This window comes from Coptis chinensis, chromosome 8, assembly GCF_015680905.1.
Source record: "Coptis chinensis isolate HL-2020 chromosome 8, ASM1568090v1, whole genome shotgun sequence".
NCBI classification, from domain to species: Eukaryota; Viridiplantae; Streptophyta; class Magnoliopsida; order Ranunculales; family Ranunculaceae; genus Coptis; species Coptis chinensis.
The window spans coordinates 27,623,376-27,645,470 of record NC_141463.1 but is presented as its reverse complement, the minus strand read 5'-3'; the positions used below and the strand labels follow the sequence as shown (position 1 = coordinate 27,645,470).

At 36.5% G+C, this 22,095-nt stretch overlaps 1 protein-coding gene and 2 long non-coding RNA genes across 15 annotated transcripts; all 3 read right to left on the bottom strand.

Moving 5' to 3' along the window:
- Positions 1–1,203: 1,203 nt before the first annotated feature.
- LOC147480891 (uncharacterized) lies at positions 1,204–2,519 on the bottom strand. The gene is made up of 2 exons (XR_015204693.1): positions 2,075–2,519; positions 1,204–1,411 (listed from the first exon to the last, which is right to left on the bottom strand). It is a non-coding gene; the product is annotated as an uncharacterized LOC147480891 (long non-coding RNA).
- Positions 2,520–5,042: 2,523 nt separating this feature from the next.
- Positions 5,043–7,293, bottom strand: LOC147480890 (uncharacterized). Of its 2 annotated transcripts, none has more exons than XR_015206833.1 (4): positions 7,214–7,293; positions 6,244–6,456; positions 5,231–5,814; positions 5,043–5,116 (listed from the first exon to the last, which is right to left on the bottom strand). It is a non-coding gene; the product is annotated as an uncharacterized LOC147480890 (long non-coding RNA). The 2 variants fall into 2 exon arrangements; XR_015206832.1 differs by having other exon boundaries at positions 5,231–5,805.
- Positions 7,294–9,053: 1,760 nt separating this feature from the next.
- LOC147480889 (putative general negative regulator of transcription C16C9.04c) lies at positions 9,054–21,581 on the bottom strand. 12 transcript variants are annotated; one of them, XM_086580566.1, is made up of 14 exons: positions 21,397–21,581; positions 21,237–21,266; positions 20,226–20,450; positions 19,636–19,716; positions 19,375–19,458; positions 19,235–19,283; positions 19,049–19,140; positions 18,083–18,187; positions 17,566–17,626; positions 17,422–17,477; positions 9,812–10,002; positions 9,355–9,660; positions 9,181–9,282; positions 9,054–9,078 (listed from the first exon to the last, which is right to left on the bottom strand). In XM_086580566.1, exons 3-7 carry the CDS (start codon positions 20,325–20,327, stop codon positions 19,124–19,126), a joined length of 333 nt encoding a protein of 110 aa, XP_086436692.1. In that variant the 5' UTR covers positions 20,328–20,450; positions 21,237–21,266; positions 21,397–21,581; the 3' UTR covers positions 9,054–9,078; positions 9,181–9,282; positions 9,355–9,660; positions 9,812–10,002; positions 17,422–17,477; positions 17,566–17,626; positions 18,083–18,187; positions 19,049–19,123. The 12 variants fall into 12 exon arrangements, with proteins under 12 accessions (XP_086436692.1, XP_086436691.1, XP_086436693.1 ...); XM_086580565.1 differs by having other exon boundaries at positions 17,566–18,187; XM_086580567.1 differs by having other exon boundaries at positions 17,566–18,187; positions 20,226–20,435.
- Between the last annotated feature and the right edge of the window lie 514 nt (positions 21,582–22,095).

Sequence of the window (22,095 nt, the reverse complement as noted above, 5' to 3'; positions counted from 1 at the left end):
ACCCTCAGTAACAATGGAAAAACCAAATGTGACACTTACTTATTTTTCGAGACTCATACTTTGGGTCTTAATTTCAACTGACAACTTGCTAAAAATATAAGAATCTCCAATTTCATGCAAAATATATGTTTTCTGCAACATATTACCATTTCAATATTTAATCCACAACTTACAACAACGAATAATAACAGAGAGCATGCTAAAAAATAAAACAGATGATAGATTTGAAGAATGACTCCATCAAATTTTCATGATACAATTGATTTTTTTATTTTTTTTCCAAAAAAAAGTATTGTGCACCACATGTTACTTGCAACAACAACCATGTGGTAGGATACAAATTCAGTTTCTCATCAACTCACCAAGTACAACCAATATAACATATGAATCCTAATTAGACGACTTTAGACTCTTTGATTGGATATCAAATTTCACTAATTGAATGCAATCCCTCATATATGTTAGCTAATAGAGCAATAAATATGTCTTGGCATTTCTTTTTTTTTTCCTCTACCAATCAATGACCCTAAACTTTTCAAGGTCTTAAAGACTGGGCTCAAGGCTAGAAGAAGCAGGTAGCTACTGGTTTGTTATCACCAAAGACACAAAAACAACAACAATTAACACTATACCAAAATAGGACATTCCTAACGGTCAGAAACCGTTACTAAAAATATTTGTAACGGTTTTTTTGCATCATAGTTTTGGCGTTTCTAATGTGTTATTAATATTTGTAACGGTTTAAAACCGTTACATAATTATTTATTGTAACGGTTTTTTCCGTAACTAAAAATATTTGCTAATGGTTTTATTTGCTTAATTGTGTTACTCTTTTCTAACATTAGTAACGCTTTTTGACCGTTACTCGTTTTTAACAACAGTAACGGTTTTATAGTATTAGTAACGCTTTTGTGTGTTACTCTTTTCCAACAACAGTAACGGTTTTAGAAAGTTAGTAACGTTTATTTATGTAACTGATTTATATAATTTGTAACATTTTGGTAACGGTTTTGTTGCTTTGTAAGTGTTACTTATTACAAAGCTTAGTTACGGTTTTCCACCGTTACAAAACTATTTCATATGTAAAAAAAAATAATTTCCCCCAAAACCACTCTTTTTGGGAGACTACTAACCTACATAAAGATGTCCCCACTTATTGGGTATTCTACAATCATCCATAACATAAACAAAAAATCTCACAAGTACATCTAATCACATAATCTTTTATTAAAATAATATCACCAAAACGTCTTTTCATAAATAAAACTTGTCACGAATAAAATATACATTGTTTTCCAAATCAATGGGACTTGTACCTAAACTCAAGCTCTCACGTCATTTGTACAGAACTCCCACTTTCAATAGTTGCAAGCATCAGGGGATGACTTTGGGATGGTATCATCAGAAAAGTCTTTTTCATCATATACACCAATAGAAATAAATAAAAAGGAGTCAGGCTAGTATAAAACAAATATGTATAGATATATACTTATATCATTATATCTTATTCTTAAGTAGTAGCTCCTTATACTCAAACTACAAAATTCAGAAAAGAGAGAATGGTAATAGACTAGTAGCAACAGAAGCATAGTATTGAAAGTTTATGTAACGCCCCAAAACCCTATAACCTTGTCAGACACCTTGACGAAAGACATAAAAATTTCGGCAAAATCTCCTTTGTATTTTCTACATTTCATAGACATAAATCCCGTCATAACCTGAAAATCAAATAATATACTTTCATATCATATATTAAAACCTCAGACCTCGGTCGTAAACCTAACTACTCAAATATATATTGATTCGTAGAACCAGCTACTTAACCATCTCAACCAATGCCAGTTAAGTCAAATAACTAATCCTCGAATCAAAAGGACACTATATACACTAGTATACTGCATTGCAGTGGGGGCATGAGTGGAGCGGGGAAGATTTTTTTTTTAAGGGGGAGGGGGGGTTTCAAGAATATGAAATGTCCATCTTACTTAGGTTTAAACGGTTTTTATGCTTTCATACATAGCTTGACTGGATGGGATTGTAATATGAATAAGCTACAAAGAAATCACGAACATACCTTAAGGAGTTTTCCAGCACCCATAACAAAACCGCATCGGTGTTTCCAATTCCATCGGCGAACTAGCCAAATGCACCAGCATTGCATGTGTGTAAATCAATACCAAGCAGGACCTGCAAGCAAATTAAATAAAGTCATAAAAGGACCTGTAATGTTGTTATCCACCATAAAAGATGATGATCACAAGGCCACTTGGTTACTCCGTTTCTAGAGGACCCTGTAATGTTGTTATCCACCATAAAAGATGATGATCACATTGCTGTGTATAAGATACCCAAGTTAGAGAAGAACACAGTGTATAAAATTTAATGTCATCTTGTTGAACCGAACCTAGCTAGTAATCTGGTCAGCCAAGAAAAAGTCTGGTAATGTAACCTAAATCAAGGAAAAATGAAAATGTAATGTTCATTATCCTTTCTAATGCTTGAGTTGTAGAAATTGTTGATTTAAAGTTTAGTTCAATATTTACCTTATAGAGAGGAGCATGAGATACTATGGAATAGACAATTGGAGTAGGAAGAAACGACTTGAGCGGTATATAAAGTTAAATGGGCGATTGTTATGAAAAGTACAAGTTGCACAGGGGAAAGTCACCGATTAATTAAGTAACACATATCGACAAGATATAACTTGTAAACGACTATATAAACTGCACAAGTCTAGCTCCAAATCTTACAGTAACTAATCCTAAAGGCATTAACTCTGTAAGCGCCTCGTAATCTTTGGTTTTGGGGTCCATCTCCATGTCCAAGTTTGACATCACAGCTGCGAGAGCAAGTGTCGCCAAAGTCAGGCCGACGAGGAAGACTTCTCTCAGTATCCTAACTCGTTCCTTGCTTGAAACCAAATATAAATGGATAATTGACACGATAACGCCTCCAAAAGAATATGTTGACAAAGATACATGAACATGTGTTATACAACTAATCCAAATAAACTGCAGGAAGTTTACATTTCAAGATTAACAAGAGACAAGGAAAAAAAATTTCTTCGATTTTTCAAGAGAGCACGTGTGACATATTGGAATTTATAAGAATATTAGATCAAGGGTCACCTATAAAGGGGAAACAGGTTTTCCATATATTGAGTACTACCCTTTGTTCCCATGATTCCACGTGCATGTATGATTAGTACTAGCCAACAAGAGAGTGCTGTCCATTTCTCATTTTTAGCTCCCCCAAAGAAGTGAACACTTCTTTCCACTGGAGTTGCACCTAGATCCTTTAACAATCCATAAGCCTTTGCCCGAATCACATGTAAATAGGCAATTTGAAATGATTTTGCAGATATGAGCATTGGCTGGTAAGACCTTGAAACCCAACGTATATAAATTAGTTGTTAGTAGCTATCGAAACAAACTATTTAGAGCGGCGTCTTTTTCACCTCAATCGAAAGCAATGGATTCTAGAATGCCATGTAGGTACTCTGCATCATTTGCTGGTCTTGGATGTAACCTAATAAAAACAACAACTGTTTTACTTCGATGATAAAAGATCATAGAAAACCTACAACAAAGAGAATTTAGATCTTCATTAGTTTCGAGGACTACCCTTGGCATGGACCACTTTGGGGTCTCGGTCCTTGTTTGCAACCGTACAAAGACTTGGGGCTAAAACAATACTCGAGCTTTATTATCGACCGCCAAAAGATTGCTAACTAGAACCTTAGCTGAAAAACTTTTCAACAAATTAGGAGGAGGGTAATACCACGGGTGGCATTTCGGATCCGCCACAGAAACCGTTAAGCCAACCGCGGGAGAGGGTAGTAGTCATGAGGAGAAGATCTCTTGGGATCTATTTGCTGACTCAATTTTCCCAACTGGTCATCCGTGAAAATCTGCCTAAGAACGGCTCCTCCAAAGATTTGAGGCACCTCCAACAAGCCACCTATCATCGAGGCGATGACTATACACCTCGTATCGTGAATCATCGACTATCCGGTGCTAAGGAGTTTAACAAAGCGTTGAGCCTAACGATGTTACCTAACAAAGTATACTGATGGTTCATTAGTAGCTACATAACGTAAGGAAAACCAAGCAGATGCAAGGGACTTAAGGGAAAGATACCCCACACTATTAAACGTTTATAGTATAGAATGAATGTTCCCGAAAACTGCTCTATAAACAAAATTTGAATAGTTGGTCAAATATTTCAAAACATCCAAAATAATGAGATGGAATGGGCATTTGGTGTAATCTGTTGATATTATATCCGTGATGTTCGCTGAAGAATACATTATAGTTTCTAGGAGGAATACAAAGAAAGATGAGTTTTGAAAATGTCTTACGACTTTCCCGGGTGTCAGGTAGCACATCTTTGCAAGAAAAGCGCTTATGCTATCTGTTGTCCCCTGTCATGATAACACATTCTTTTGGAAAACCCGCCATGTTGGGTATGGAAAATCAGTTTAGGCAATAGTGAAAAGAATAGGACTCGCCAGGTAACGTTGACCGCAGTTGCTAAACTTCTAAAGATGACTGGCTTCACAAAATTCACTTAAGAGAACCTAATAGCATCAAGAAAACTGGTTCAAATATGTTCACTCTCTAATTTCATGACTTTCAAAATGACAAGTAGTTTTCTCTATTAGAATATTGCAATATCATCGGCCTTCAAAACATATAACATACCAAACTGCACTCTAACATCCTCTTTCATCGAGCCAACTGAAGTTCTAGGAGCTGCATGTAAGGCAAAGATGTGTGAATAAGGCTGAGAAACCGGCCACTTTGGGTAGGAGTTGATTTCAGGGTCATATCCAACCTGGTTTGTCCAGAGCTCCTTCAGAAAATGGAGGTGGATTGTGCAGTCTGCATGCTGCCATTAAGCCTGCAGAGATTGTTGTTTTCAGATTTGGAGTTGATACGTAGTTAATAAATTACATTCCACCTAGGTGGGAAAAAAAGAAGAGTGCTTTTTTTAGACGTGACAACTTACACACATCCAGATATATACACCGCTTTAACTTCTACCATTTCGGTTAGTAACACTTCTTAGAAACAACATGTGCTTTATGGTTTGATCCAACAAAGAATCAATGCTACTAATCGTTTCATCACGGAAAAAAAAAATGTGAATTACTTGAAAGCAAAAGCAGAAAAAGTCGGTAAAACCACAGCAGAGAACGAGAGGATATACTACTATAAAACAAGTATACACCTTTCCACCATTTGGGACAAGCTCTCGTAGCTCCTTAACTCGATCTTGGATCAACTGTCTGTCCCTCGGTCTTGGCTTTTGAACATCACTATTCTTGGCCTTCTTTTGGCCAATGTGACATGGCTTGGTATCCTTCCTAGATAGAATACACCCAAAACCCATTTCTTGTTCTTTGGCAATCAAATTAGCTCTCGATCTTTTTAGTGAAGATTTAGATGGACACTTTGTAAGATCTTTCCCCTGTCTGGAAACAAAACCAGTTCTTACTGAGCTCCATGGACCTAAAATCATTTTCTCCCAACTAACTGCATTCGGATTGACTCTGTTGCGTTTGGCAAGAAGCAGCAATCTGTCTTGAGGATCTTGTAGGTGATCTGATACTATTGGATCTAACTGATGCAATATCCCCAGAAGCATCACACATATATGAAACCATTGCATCCAATAGATTATCTGCATCTCCTTTTTTCAAAATAAATCCATTGGATACCCCAGCTGATGGCTCCCTACTTCCAGTGAAATATGTATTGCAAATTGAGCTCCCACTGTTTACCCAAGTGGTCAACCCACAAGCTGCCATTACTGATATTCATCAAAAGCAGGACCACAAGCTTCGGACAATTAGCTAATTAAGACTCTTAATCATCTTGGTGCGCACTAAACATTGGACAACATATTTAGGTGACGGAGAGTAAACAAGCCATTTGGGCCACAACAACTATTTGAGTAGATACAACAGTTTGTATTTGGAGGTGGGTGCGGTATGCATGCTGCCACTAAGATCATGAGAAGGAAACCTAAAGCAATTCCTAGGATAGCTGCTTTATATATTGAGGCTGCAAAGACCACATTGGAGGAAAATAATGAAATTACCAAGAACTAGAAAAAAAAAATTAAACGCAAATATAACCACATTAATTTTGGTTTTCAAGAAAATGAATGAGTTCGTCCATGAAATATTTTTTTTGTCTTCGTCCATGAAAAATTTATACATGGCAACCACTTAATTACCTTGTCTACTTTAATGCCACCACTTCCGCCATGCTTCCCCGACCATATAGAACTACCTTTCTTATCATATTCAACCTGAAAAGAGTCAATTCCTGCTCTATGAGCTATAACCAATTGCCTGATTGTTGTGTAAACTCCATCGTCCCAACGGTCTCCATCTAGTCCTCCCCACGGCCCAACAGATATTGGTTTCTTCTGAGACGCTTCATTGCTCTGCCGGAAAAAAAAATATTAATTGTTCATAACATTATGCAAACATAAATTTTATACATGCTGCCTCTATGATCAGTTGATCACCTATGGTTATGTGTATAGAACTATTTAAAAATTATAAATGTTTTGGGATTAACGTAGAAAAGGAGTGCAACAAGTAGAAAATTAGTAGACTAAGTTACCATATTTTCAATAAAAGAAGAATGGAGGTATGTAGTGACTAGTGAGTGCAACTCAGCAGTGTGCAAGGCAAGTTGAATTAAGGGCACAAGTAAGCTATTATGTTGAAACCGAGTGCGTGTATATGGTGTTGCTTAAAGCCCTTCGAAGTTTCGGTGGAGGAAGCTCATTCAGGTTCCTATCAAGAACAAAAATATGAATCATATTCTAGTGTCATTTATGTAAAAGTTACTTTTTCTAAGATAATAGACGATGGGGATTTCATGTAGCTTTTCATGACTCATTAAGAGTATCTATTTTTTATAGTGCGTATGGTGTTGAGCAACGACACTCAAGTGAGCAACAGAAGCCATTTTATTCGTTGTCCCACAACGAACCAGTTTTGACGAATATTAGATAACCATGTATGTGTAAACTGCAGGTTTTGATGTTCATTAACCTTGGTAGTTTAGCTAGGACGTCTATTCCATATAAAAAATGATATTTATGTGCACAACGACCACACAGATTTGTTACAACGAGCAACGAATTGGAGAATAGTGACAGTAGAAAGATCCGTCTAAGAACTTATGTGTACCTCATTCAGGAGTGTGAGAATTGTGGCAAGGAGAATCAACCCAAGGACCGCAAAGCCCCGGGATTTCCAACAAAGCTGCGCAGAGAAGGCAGTCCACCTAGAATCTTAAATCGGAACCATCTATGTCAAGAAAGTGAAGTGGTAAGCTCTCCCACTGAGGAAAAAATGTTTACAATCACTCACCGCTTTCGGAGGAAACATTGAAAACTTTTTTCCCAAAGGAATATCACCAGCTAAGTTGTTGTATGACACATTTCTGCTTAGATGCAAATAAGATACTATGAGGACTGCAATTTTCACCTATAATCAACCTAATAATAAATTTGATAGAGTTCCCAGACAAAAAGATAACTTACAGAACATTTAGACTGAAGCAGTTGACAAGTGAAAGAAGGTCTCCAGTTAAATTGTTGTTCTCCACAAGTGAAAGAAGGTCTCCAGTTAAAGTGGCCACAAGTGAAAGAAGGTCTCCACAATATGATATGCTAAAAAAGAGCACCCCTACTAACCTTGTCAGCCCTTGAAAAGAATTGAAACACGTATTTTTCATCTGCCTTCAAAGAAATCTGTCAAACAAAGCTTAAACTCTGAGAATTGAGTAGAAAAAATGATAAAAATAAGCATAAACATGAATTGGAAAATAAACCAAGTACGACACGCAAATACTGATCCTTTGATCTCGTTACGGATCAGACCTACCCCTCTGGCTCCACTTCTTCCTTCTTCTCTTTATAGCGTTTGCAGGAAACAGTCCAAGGCTCCACCATCCTCCCTCCTCCTTTATCCGGGCTTGGGACCGGCAGTGCAAACCAATTATATTGATTTGCACAAAGGAGTTAAAAATGGGTTAGTACTTTCTTCAACCTCGCTAAGCAAACAAGCATACATATATCGCAATCAAATTTAATAAATAGATATAGTACAAACATATTAAAGTCAATACTCATCCATACCAAAAAAAGACCATAAGTTTGTCAAGTCACTATGACATCCATATTAAATAAAAAACAAACGACATTCAAAACATAAAGTAACCAAACCATACTGAAAAATTCCAAGTTCAGAAAGTTTGCATATCCCAAACAACTTATTAAGAAAACTGCATTCTTGACTCGAGCCAAATTAAAGGACCTCCTGCACTAAAGCCATCCAAAAATCTAACTCCATCTTGGGGCCCATCGTAAACAAGAGCATCACCAACCAAGACTTCCTCTATGTAGACCTTTTTTTCACCAGCGAGAACTTTTCTGCCATTGCAATCTCCAACTGTCTCTGTCATGACATACCATTTAGCAACCACTACACCATCCCTATCTAATAAAGATACATTTGGTGAAGAACCAAGCGTCCCAGAAGGAGGATTCAAATTTGCAAACATATTCATCAAGTTTTGTTGAGTCGAGTGACGAATAGAACTGGAACCGACTTCGGTTTCTGGTGTTGTTTGTCGCGACGATGGTTAAGCAAATCGGTGTTCCATTGCTTTTGACAATTTTAAGTACATCGACACAATTTATAGTAACAATTAGTTATACATAATGATATTGTATGCAATAAAGCACAAGTGCAAACTGCAAACTCACCTTTAACACGCCCATGACATTAACTAAGGAAGACTTCATCTCATTCATTTCCCCTTCAACTCGAATTGGATGAAGAGTTTGCTTCTTTGCAATAATGCCTTGGCAATACATGACGTTGCAATTGCTTCTTAGACTTGTTGGAGCTGATTCCACGAGTTCTACTCCCTTTGTCGGACCCAAAGACTTGGACAACTCATCATTATCGAAGTCTACTTCCATTACCTGCCCCTCCACCACCCGCTTGCTTCTTTTCTTCTTTTTATGAGAAGCCTCCACTTGTTCCTACAATATTAACCACCGATATGAGTAATACAATATGCAACATAGTCTATATACAATACCAATACACAGGTAAGTTCAAGCTTCAATGTTATTAAAACTTACATAATAGGTCCGAGCACTCGCTAATATAGTTCCATCACGACGCTCATGTCCTTTTTTCCAACTATCTACCCGTCCATGTTTTCTGCTAGGATCTTCTTTATCCTACAAAAAAAATCCTTAATAGTTGTTAGCATAACATGATAAGAAATCGTTAGTCCAAGAATAGACACCTACCATTTTATCCAGTTTATGGGCATATGTGTCCCGCCCATTAGTATGTCGATATATATTCTTTTTGGCATTCTCTGCATTCTTTGCGTTTCTAGCTCTCACTTCAGCGGTACTCTCATTTCTAACAAACGCAGCCCAATGATTTGGGTCCTTACCATCTGGGCATGTTGCAATAGCTTCTTCCACACTCTCGCACTTACGCAAAATTTCTTTCCGCAGGGCATACTTTGCTGATCTGAACTTTTTGGGAAAGTCCTTTTCAACTTCTCAGCGTGCCATTGCTTGGGGAACATTAGGCTCAAATTCTTCCTACATAAACAAAGTGACTTTTGTTTATTTCATATTAAGTAAATTTCCATTCATAGGGCTGGACAACATGTAGATATAGGACTTGAAAAACATACTAATATTCAAGAATAATGGATGCTATCATCGAAATTAAAGTACATGTAAATCTTACCATTAATTTATTCCAGACATTATCCTTGAAGCTTCCATCTATTTTCCTCCAATCCTTGTAATGAATTGGAATCTGAGATCGAACATAAATACCAACGGGTATTCCATTTGGCATGGTTAGGACCCACAATGACGCTTATCCTCATCGAACTCTATAGGTAACTTGGTAATCGTTGGTGAGTTTCCCGTAGGCTGAGATGTGTGAGAGTCTGAAGTTGAATTATGAGATGGAAAGGGAATGAACTTCGATGTGGGGAAGCAATAGATTGAGATTGACCTAGTGCCATTATTAAATAGCCTACTATATGACAAAAAAATGTTAGAACAAATAGGTAAAATTAGGATACCACAAAAAATGACAAAGTTCAAAAGTATACATTTATAGAGACTATTCTGATTAAAAAAAAAGATAAAAACAACTCAAACACACCTTTCACCCTAACTGCACGGACAAACTTCAAAATAGAAAAAGTTTATATATTTAAAAGTAGAAAATGAGAAGTTCGTGATGCAACTAAAAAAATCTCACAATATGAGAGTGCAACTATTACAATCAGGTTAGACTTTCCATCAACGGCTGCAAATTAGGTTGGTCCTCAAGAATAGATTGGAAGTAAGTTGGTGCATCTAGTTCATCAACTCGACTTGTCAATCGCCTAGGCAATTTATGATGACTACCCACGGTTAGGATTTCTCAAATCCTCAGAAGTAAAAACACCCGACTAGCCTCGGAAGCAAGAATCACCGCTCATCAAAGTATTGATCAACACTCTTTAGCCTATTGAGATTAACCATCACCAAATTAGAATCTGGACAAAGTTTACAACCATTGGTCTTGTCCTCCACCCTCACCCAATTGCAGTAAAAGACAACATGCTGGAAGGTCGTATAGTCCAACTCTATTATCTGTTCGATAACCCCATACCACTTAGTCGATGCATCAATAGGATTTTTGTCTTTCCTACTCGACGTAAACGTAGTGATTGCTTTCATGCAAACACCACTATCTTGTGTGGAAACTGTTTTGTCATGCGACCTAGTAGAGAACACAAAACCATTAACACGGTACTTTTTATATGTTTTAGCTTTGAACAATGGTCCTTGGACAAATCGCCATAAGTCACAATCTGTGTCTTTTGCAACCAACAACTGTGAAGTAAAAAAAATGACAATTAGAAAGATAAAATTAAAATACTAATTGTAATATCCTACTAAACTAAATTATATATAAAACAATACCTTGTCATATAACCACACAATAAAATAAACCAGATTCCATCTCGCCTCTTTGCTACCTTTTTCTTCCTCGCGCGTCGCGGTTGCTTGCAAGGCACGATATTCACTACAATTTGTTTATACAGTTTGACATGACTATTTATTACGACTTTTTAGACTAGTAAATGTTTGAGTCAAATCTATCAAAAACAATCAAACCTGTAATGTTCATCAAGCTTTTCGATGTCGTCGAAAAAAAGAACCCACCTACGGATTTGTATCCATTGTTCCTTGCCTAGGATCACAGTTTTACCCTCAAGTATAGGCCCCTCATCACTATACTCTCCATCTTCATCTAGAAATGCCTCACGAGTAGCTTTGTGATTTCCATCCCGAGAATTTGGCATGTACTCCATAGCATACCCTAACGGACTTCGAAACAATATAGGACTCCGAATGGAGCCTTCAACATAACGTTTATTGCTCGGAATATTTTTACACTCCTTCATTGCCCTATTAAAATAAACAAAACCAAAATTGTACTTTGTAGTTTAGATTTGATAATAATTGCCACTAAATAAAAATAAAAAGTAAAGGCATTTTACATACCATTCAAATGGATACATCCACCTAGGATACCACAGGTCCACAAATCAGCCCTTCATCACCAAATGCACCAAGAGGTGGATCGGATATCAATCAAAAGCGGTTGGAAAATACTTTTCCAATACACACAATGCCTCTGCAACCATGTATTTGGCATCTTGAATTTCCTTTCGGATTAAGACTTTTCGAACATAGAAGATTAAAAATAAGCTAATCGATGAATAGCTCTACATAAATCGCGGTGTTTTGGAAAAGCGTGCTGAAGCAAAACTGGAAGCAAGTAACACATAATCACGTGATAGTCATGTGATTTCATTGTAAGCAAACCAGGAGGACTCAAAGTGACAATGTTTTTTAAGTTCGATGAAAAACCTGTAGGAAGCTTCAAATTCTTCAAAATTGTGCAGAACTCTAGCTTCTCATCTTTATTCAAAACAAATGGGGCCTTTGGTTTAACAGATCTCCCTGTGATTGGGTCTATTTGCATCCATTGACCACTATGAATCCCCATTTTCTTCAAATCCTCTCGTGCCTGAACTGTATCCTTTGTTTTGTCTTTCTTGTCAAGAATCGCATTTATTATGTGTTCTGCCACGTTCTTCTCATCGTGCATCACGTCAATAACATGTCGAATTTTATGCTTCGGCCAATATTCCAGTTCAAAGAGAATAGACCTCTTATACCATGCTTCAGTAACTTCATAATCTTCATCATCTTCATCATCTCCAATAGCAACCACATCCACATCATCTATACTCCGTTTGGTACCTTTTAATACTTTCCCAGGTACATAATGGACACGACTTAACATTTTCTCAATTACTTCTCCCTTTAACCTTGGCGGAGGAGGGTTTAACTCTTTTGTCTTAACTCCTAAGTACTTGCCTTGCCTAAATGGGTGATCAGATTTAAGAAACATCCGGTAATTTGTATAAACGATCTTCCTTGCGTTTCGAAGATGCATAGACGGAGTTTCATCACCACAAATAGGGCGGGCTTTGTAAACCATGTGTTACACGGCCTGATAAATTGCCATACGCTGGTAAATCATGAATGCCCCACATCAACATAGCCCTCAAAGTAAAATGCTCCTGTTTGTGCATGTCATAAGTCGCCACCCCTTCTTTCCATAACTGTTGTAACTCATCAACTAGTGGTCTAAGGAATACATCGATGTTTTGACTCGGTGCCTTCGGCCCAGGTATTAACAACGACATCATATGGAACTCAGATTTCATGCACAAAGGCGGTGGCAGATTATAAGGCACCACTTAAAACAAGGCCAACAACTATAACCCGGTGGATTGAACACCACGTGGATTGAATCCATCAGTTGCAATTCCAAGCCAAACATTACGCCCTTCCTTAGCAAAAATGGCCAATCATCTTTACATGTCTTCCATTTGAAGCGAGTCGATTGGATGCCTCATATAATTCCAAGAAGGTGTCGCTCTCATGTGCCCGCCATCATTTCACGTGCCATCCATGATATAGTGTACAACCTTTTAAGTCTAGGAATCAAAGGGAAATGTCTCAATACTTTTTCGCCTCTTTTTTTTTTTCTTTCCGATTTCCCCTCCTTTACTTTGTACCTAGGCGTTTCATATTGAGGACCTGCTTGTCAAATCAGCTTCAGATCTTATAATATAGCATACAATTATTTTCACATGCATCTATGCACTTTCGGCTTTCATTCCCGGATCTTTCAACATTGCCTTCATTGCGGGATACTTAGAAGGCAAAGTGTTTCCATCCGGCAACCGTTTTCAACAAAGACAAAAGCGCGGTCACACTATTTCGACCAATTATATCTGCCTCTTCAAGTTATGGAGGTCCACAACTCTTTGAAAGGGTTGTGGCAGGACAGAGCCTCACATGAGGTATAATAATTTTTCTTACGCTTTTTCTTATATTCATTGTACCTCTTACCCAAATCAGGTTCTAGAACAATAGGTGGTTCAACATCTTCAGCTTGACTTCCATCGCCTCCACTCAAATCACCCACTAATTCTTCATGCATGCCATAAGCAACATCAACAAAATTCCCTATCCCTAGTCCTTTCTCACTATTTTCTTCTTCAACTCGGTTTACCATTCGATCCTTATATGGGTTCTCACCATGTAAAACCCATACACGATATGTTGATTCTATACCATTATGAATCAAATGTTTTCTAACTATATCATATGCAAACCTTTTCCTATTTCGACATTTGTTACATGGGCAAGGACACGTGGTCGACGTTTTCGTCTTTGCCACTAGCTTAATAGAATAAAATCGAAACCCCTACCTATACACACTCCCAAGTCTGTCATTTTCATTCATCCAATCTTTTGGAATCGGTTGAGACATTCTGCAAGTAGCACATCAAGTAAACACAAGGAACAAGTGATAGGGTCAATGTCATTTCCTACTAGCCTGGCTTTTAGCACCATCTGTTTATGAAAATTTGATGCATAACGTTCTATAAATATTGAACTATCTCGGTAAACAAGCTAAACGGTGCCTACATTTTAACCATTAAATTGCTAAACATGATCAGATGTACTTCAATTGGTAAACACAATTAGATACGAACTACTTGGCACTGGAAGGATTAAGTGTGGACTGATTTCAAATGCTTTACTTTGAAGGCATTATAACATATAAGCACAAAATAAAAGACTTCTCATTCCCCCCAACATGCGTACACTCTACTCAAGATAATTGCCTGAAATTCAGTCTTAAAAAAATATAAATATATGCTATCGGTTTGCACATATATACAAACTCATGTAGTTCATTGTAGATTTTATTCCAAAGGCTCAGCCAATAGGATGCGGACTGTCAAATCACTTCGATACAAGTTTGAAAATTTTGAACTTGCTTCAAATATAAGTCTGAATTTCAAAAAGAGATACTTTGTGTACTAGTTCAGATTTTATCTTTTAAAACCCACAATTACCAGAAACAAGACATGGGTTATTCTTTGTTTAAATATTCAACCCATTCCAGCATGAACTCTAGAAAACCATATCCACGCTATCAAACTAAAAAAAAAAGGAGTTAGATACTACTAACAATCGATTGGCGGAGCGGGATTTTGTTCGAGGTGAGCCAATGAATGCTACAACTTCAGAGATGATAACTTGTAGGAAAGTAGAAACATAATTCATAGACACACAGCTACTAGTTATCTCAGTTTAGAGTCGGATGGTGTGCATCACGATTAGCTAGTTCGATCTACGTAGAGACCACATCTATTAGACGAACAAGAATACAAAAATAATATGAAAAAATGCCAAAAAATTAGAGAGCTCGTCGTTCTTCTGTCTCTCCGTCGTATCTTTGTTTTCTGTTTTTCAAAGAAATTATTTTGTTTTGAAAGTTCTTTCTAATTTTGCATTTCGATCTCTTCTTATGATAAACTCAATTAACCCCGAAATTAAAGGTGTGTCTATGACCACAGAAAGATCCAAAGGTCACATTTCTCAATTTCGAAGGCAACCTCTTTTTAATCAAGTTATCGCCATTATTTCAAAAATTTGAGAGGGATGAATAAGATGGAAATAATAAATACATAGATGTTAATGAGAGTTCCACCAAAATAAAACGAAAATACTTATATAACCCACCACTTTGTTTGTTGATTCTCCCCTCTCATTAATATTTCCACAGTCCAATCTTTTTCTTTCTTTTATTCAGTTGTCACTCCATAGAAAAGAGAGAGATTGATTGAAAAAAATATTTCTAAAACATGCCTCCCGGTTTTCTCGGATTTCAATGTAAGGTTTGATTGAGTTTAGGGAGTTTGAATTAAAGAAATGGAATTAGATTAGATTAGAGAAGCATTTGGGTTCATTTTAATTCACTACCAAATTACTCCCTCAAACACAATATCGCCATTAAATTTTTGCTGAAAATGAAAATTATCTTATCTATAAGTGAGGGAAGTTATGGAGGGTGAAACTGGGTTTGTTTTTCAAATCACTGCTTTTTAGGGCTGAATATATGGAAAGGAGTACTCCAAACAAAGTAAATAAGTAAAGTTAGTACTCTCTAAAAATAACACTAATTTTTCTGCTAAAATCCGAGGGTGAGCGTATGCACTCGCCCCCTAGCTCCACCACTTTGCTAACAATCTAACAATCCACAAACCAATGCCGACAATGGGTAGCTTTAATCTGTTATGTGAGGCGATAATTGGGCCGGTTGTTACATCAGATGGGAGTCTGTTAGCTCAGTTCGAGCATACCTTGTTAATCACTCAAGACAGAGCTGAGATATTGACCCAGTGTTAGAATCATTCAACCGGTGAAGGGGAGGACACTAACAGATGACATTTGGTCAATATAGTAAAGTATAACAACTTACTCAGGTTCATTTTTTTTTTTTGAAAAATGAAACTCCATGGCCACCTATTTTCTTCAAATCTGAATTTTAATGTCATTAAACAAAGAAGGTGGCCATTCTATGAACCTTCCCTCCAAAAGAGAAATGTGGGTTATCACCAATCTGTCAATTCTAATTGTTATAATCCTCAAATGCCAAAAGATAAACAGTACTGAACCAAATTGTACTATGCATTCACATGAAATGAGTTCAAACAATTCTACAATTCTACTAAGCATCCATCCAAGTAGGCTTAAGCTAAAAACATTTCAACAAAGTAAGAATGGTAAACGAAAATCTGGCTATCCTTAACATCCACCAAATCTCTCCATATGCCCACTCTTGTACATAAGCAAATCCTGCAAAAATTTGCAGAAGTCCAACATTTCTAGCGACCACCGCCACGTCGTCAAGCGTCCATCCTGCGCCACGGCCGCGACCGACCGCCCCATAGGCCTCCCAATTTGTTGGTTTCTTTGGCTTGACCCTAGGTGTCTCCTCAACCGGTAAAGTCTCAAGGTTTATCTTTGTCGGGGAGAATGTAATAGCGAATACTGCTGCCCCTCCGCGGTCCGGATGATCAAGAGTCATTGGATTCTTTCCTTTCAAATGTCGGTTTAACCGTCTTCAAATGAGTATTCATCGCGATATCTACCCCGATGATGGTGCCATGAACAATAGTGCCGTTCTTAAGCTCGATCGACAATCGCCTCGTTGTTCAACTTCATCAAAACCCGACGAGCTTCATTGTCGTCGCGTTGTTTGAGGAGGAGGGAAGAAACCAAAAACTAGGGTTTAAGTCGAAAAGGAGTTACTTTCGGGTTCATTTTGGCACTCATAACGCGTTATAATAAAACTCTTTGGTAAACTTGTACCTTAATTAGTTAGTTTGAAGAACAAAACCTATACCGGCTTTACCTTCAAACACTCCTCTATCTTGAACAACCTTAACATCTCGTTCGCATTCTTCCCAATCCCTCTCCCTATACCACCCATACCCCGGCAAAGTACCGCTTTCCCATACCCATTAACCGAACACCTATAAACTCTTCCAACCCTTTATCATCCGGAAACTTTTTATATCTTCACGAAATTTCTCCAACAATTTCAACTCAAGAGCAACATTATTATTAGTTGCCTTTTTGTCCACACCCGTATCTTTCTTGGGTCTGATATTTAAACGTATGTATGAAGTTGAGTTTGGGTTTGGGTTTGTCATCATCAGATTTGGTGGTATTCATTATGAGGACCGTGTGTGTGTTTGCTAGCATGAATATTAATCTAACAATCCACAAACCAGGAAAAATATAAATCATAACATAACTAAAATAAGTAATTACTAATTACATATAGAAGAGCAAAATCAAACCACAAAAATTGAATTTTTTAATGAATAACACAAGTAATAAAAATCGCACCTTTGGTTATAACTGTAGCCAACCAACACCCAAGTTAATTTCAGTTGTGATATCACCTAGTAGTAGTGTGAAAAATTGAAAAAGAGATATGAGATGATGAAACATAGAAAATCATAGAAGAAGAAGGCGCATAAAGTACGTTACCTAATAGCGGCAGAAGCGGCGAGCGGCAGCAGCGGCAGCAGCAGCAGTGGTATTCGATGAACTTGTTGAACGAGAGAAGCGATGAAAATAGGGCTGTTCATTAGTAATCTTAAATAGGGGAGAAGAGCGCGAGAATTTTAGTATTTCCCTCTCACCGAAATTTCTTTCTTCTCACCGAAAATTTTAATTTAGAAATCTTAAATTCTAATTTAGCTATTATTTTAATGTTATATTTAATATTCACGATTTATTTACGCTTTTTAGTCCAAACAAACAATTTTAAAACGTAACAAATTAATTCTCATATTTGGCAAAATTAAGGTAACACTTTTTATATAATTGTAACGCTTATAAAACGTTAGGAACCTAGTTACACTTTAAAACCGTTACTAAGCAAAAAACTGGAGCGTTACTAATATCCTGTTTTGGTGTAGTGTAAAGGAAATAATAACTTTGCAATTAAAACTATATAAAACAACATGCAATTTTCAAAGAGAATCCAAAAGCAACCACAAACCTCCTAGATGAGCAATAAGCTTAGGTAATGTGCAGGAAGTAAAGCTTTTGTTTGCTTGAACTCTCTAGCCGCTATGTCTATCAAGCACCAAGCCGCCTCAAGCAACTACACAATTTAAAAAATATATATATAAGAAATCTCTTTCAACATATAGCGGGTAGCCTTTGGTGAAGAAGGTGGTAGCCTTACGGCTTTTGACGTGGGAATAGGGAAACAATATTGACTTCTCAAGACAGGGACAAAGATACAAACATGCTCAAGCTCAACATAAAACTCAAATAAAGAAAAACAAATCATGCTTGTCATAAGGGAACTATCAATTTGATCAATCTATATTTGAAACAAATCACTATTAAAAAAAGAAGATACAAATGGGAAAAGGTATGTGTCATAGTATTGATTTATACCAATAGTGTAGAATTTAATGTAATGAAATAATAAGTAGGAGTATAAATGAAATGTACATATCATGTAAACAAAATTATGATAGTAGTACAATCTACAAAGACGGAGACTGGGACATGGATAGTGTAGTAACTGTTGAATGAAGATTCGAAAGGACCACGTGAAACAACAACCTTTAACTATTTGGAGAATCACACCACACAACTTTTTCAAATAAAATGATTGGGTAATCTCTAGCCATTTAACATTCAAAAGTAGTTTAAGAATGGGCAAGTTCCAGATTGTATTAGACATGCATGCAAAACTAAATTAGGTACCCATGAAATTTGAGTACGTTAGAACAACACTATCGATATTTAAATCACGAAAGACGTAAATTAGGTAGGTGGGGGACTTATAAAAACTCAATTTGTGATTTCAGGAAATAAAATGTTCGATTGCAAAATGGGCAAATGAATAAGTGGGCAAATTTATAAGGATATGTCTCATCTTAATATTGATCCAATGAAAACCCAGTAACACAATTATGAAAGGAAAGTAGCCCAAGCTATGAAGATATACCTTGTATAATTTGAAATTGTCTCATCTTTAGTAAAACTATCATCTTGGGAGCCAAATTCATGCAAATAGAGACAATCAGGATTGCTGCAAGACTAGAACAATAAATACATTTTGTTAATAAAAAATTATAGCCTATCAGAAACAAAAATCTTGTCTAAATGAAAAGAATCAAAATATAATCTGTACCATATTTCTCAACCACGCATGGCAATATTTTGTGGTTCCAAAGCAGGCTCTGCAAATGACATCCACAAACAATATTACAAACAAAAGAAAGGGAGAACTAAGGAGTCTCTCATAACAAAAACAATGGGAACATGGTTTACCTTAAAGGTTTGCCGTCTAAAACGTAGCCATGTACGGATTGAATACAGCGAACTGCTTCCTCCTCTCTCAAGTACGTTATATATCTGCGGAATAAAGAAATAGAGAATTGAGATTTACACAACTAATAGAAATGTTAAAGGTAACAACACATGCTTTCTACCACATATATTCGAAATCACACATGTTATGCTATGCTATGTAGTTGAACGTGGGAATCAAATTTAAACAAAAATAAATACTTGGGCAGTCAAAAATCTCACCTTACTACCGAGATAACTACCAGTTAAGCTCTGAACACATTCAATTAAACCCTGAACATATCCGATAACCGCTTTCCTACTCTGTTCAGATACAACAGTTGGTTGTATCTCTTCAGCTATTTATTAGGGCATTGAAATTTTCAAAAATTGGGAAGCACAAAGAAAAATCCATCTTTTGTATATGAAGAATCAACCCATCTTGACATATCTAAGTAAAAGTCTCCTGGACTAAATGAAAATGCATCTTGGTCTAATGGATTGTTTCTTCTGAAGACAATGCCAACAGCAGTAACATGCCCTACTATCTACAAATCAGAATTATATATGTGAGTGAGAGAATCACCCGTTGTTTTCCTAAAAGCTTCTAGATTCTAGAACCACCCGAACACTTTCAGGTTGAGCGATTGTCTCATATTTGAAACTTTCGGAGAACTGGACAACAATCTTGTTTGATACTACACATTGTCTTGTACAAACTTATCAGAGCTAATTGAAAAAATGACATAATCACTTAAGATTTACATGCCTATTTTGTTAGATATGGAGTAGAGTTACATACCTACTTTGTTAGATATGCAGTAGAGACATACCTCATAAACACCCAAAATCGAAAGAAAACCACCGAAGAGAGGGACAACATCAGCTAGGTAGTCATCAAACGTTGCATCTGGCTTTAGAAAGAAGCCACTCATCAAAGCTATTGTTCCAAAAGTTGCAACAGATAAGAGTATTACACTGACATAACCTCATGGAGTGATCAGCTTGGTAGACTCAAATTGGAGGTCCATTTCTGATTTAGGCTACACCATACATACCTAGAAGATATCAAGTTTATTGCTCATATGGATAGAGTTACCATGTGAAAAAAACAAAGGAACTGAGTACTTAAACTTCTGAATATTGGATTTTCATTCTTTAGATGCATCCCCATTTCCTGGCACCTTAGCCAAGCCCAAATACATCAATAATGCACTTTTACATGTTGATCAATTAACTTATATGTAAACAGGTTATAAGTTGCTGAACCAAATAGTTGAGCAGTGGCAATTGGCAAATACATATTAAAATCACAGTGCACATACAAATAGAGTAAGGCTGGTTAAATTGTTATTGCTACTTCCCTTCAGAGTCTATATCATACCATACCATACCATACAATATACAATGCTCATTTTAGTTTGTATGTTTAAAAAAAAAAAATTGTATAGTAAGGAATGAATTAGGTCTCCACGGTTACCCTTATGTATTAATTAATACAATGTATTTATTCTGACAGAGGTGGCGAACACGATGATGAACTTTATCAGGAAACACAATCTTTTCTACCGCTTGTAGCAATGGAAAGCAACTAAAGGCTAAATATGAATCCATGTACCAGGAACTCAGGAAGAACCCCGACAAATAAAAAAGGTGACTCTACTTGTAAAAACACAATTCAGTAATGACTTAAATTTAAGTGCGTAGTCGGTGTAGACTATCTAAATACTTAATACAAAGTATTTTGCAAAGTGCAGCTAAGCATCATAACAAAAGCTGGTAGAAGTGATAATCTTATGCATAAAGTAAAGCTAAACTGATGAACTTAAGAGAGTAATTCAGACCTTTAGAAGAGGAATATGGCGCTTCTTAACCTGCAAGACAATGATGCAGCGGCATAAAAAATGTATACCAAGAATTTAACAAAGTAACAAGCGATTGACCACAAAACATCCAAACCGTGGATGAGAAAACTTCAGCTGACACGGGATTCATCGGTCCTACCTGTGTTCAGAGAGTGGGCATTTGAGCATTTTGCAGCTTGGTGGGATCAATTACTCTTCTTTCTTTTGATACTCTTGTCCCAATTGGAGGATTCATCGATCTTGTCTTCTTTTCTTTAGAGAGATAGATTTGAGAGATTTTGTCACTATGGTTTTTTTTTTGTGAGAGAGTTTGGAGTATTTCACATTTTCACGGATCAATTGGGTTTTGGTGGTTAATTACTCAATTACCCTGGCGTATAATTAAAACAAAGCTTGTATTTGGTTTTTTTAATTCCTAAATATTTGAAATGACAAAAACATTTTTATCAAAATTATAAAATATACCAATAATAAGGTTAAATTGGTAATCAATCAATTAATTATTTTTCAAATAGGGACTTTTTTAAAAAAATATGCTGAGGTGGCTCTTTATGAGCATCTTGGCAGAATGGATATTAATGTAGGTAGGATAATATGTTTCAAACACTTGTCTTCTGTGTGTTTCACTTCCAACTAATAAGAACCTTAAAACTTAGAACATCTTTAGGAGAGACACTTTCCTAACATCAAACAAATTTGGTGTTTTTTCATCTTCAGGAGAATCACATTGTAACACTTGTATTTAAAATATGTATTTATTTATTTTTATTTATTTATTTAAAATTCATTGGATTGGATTTGGGATATGTGGGCTTGATTTCTGGGCCCGAGTCTGTGT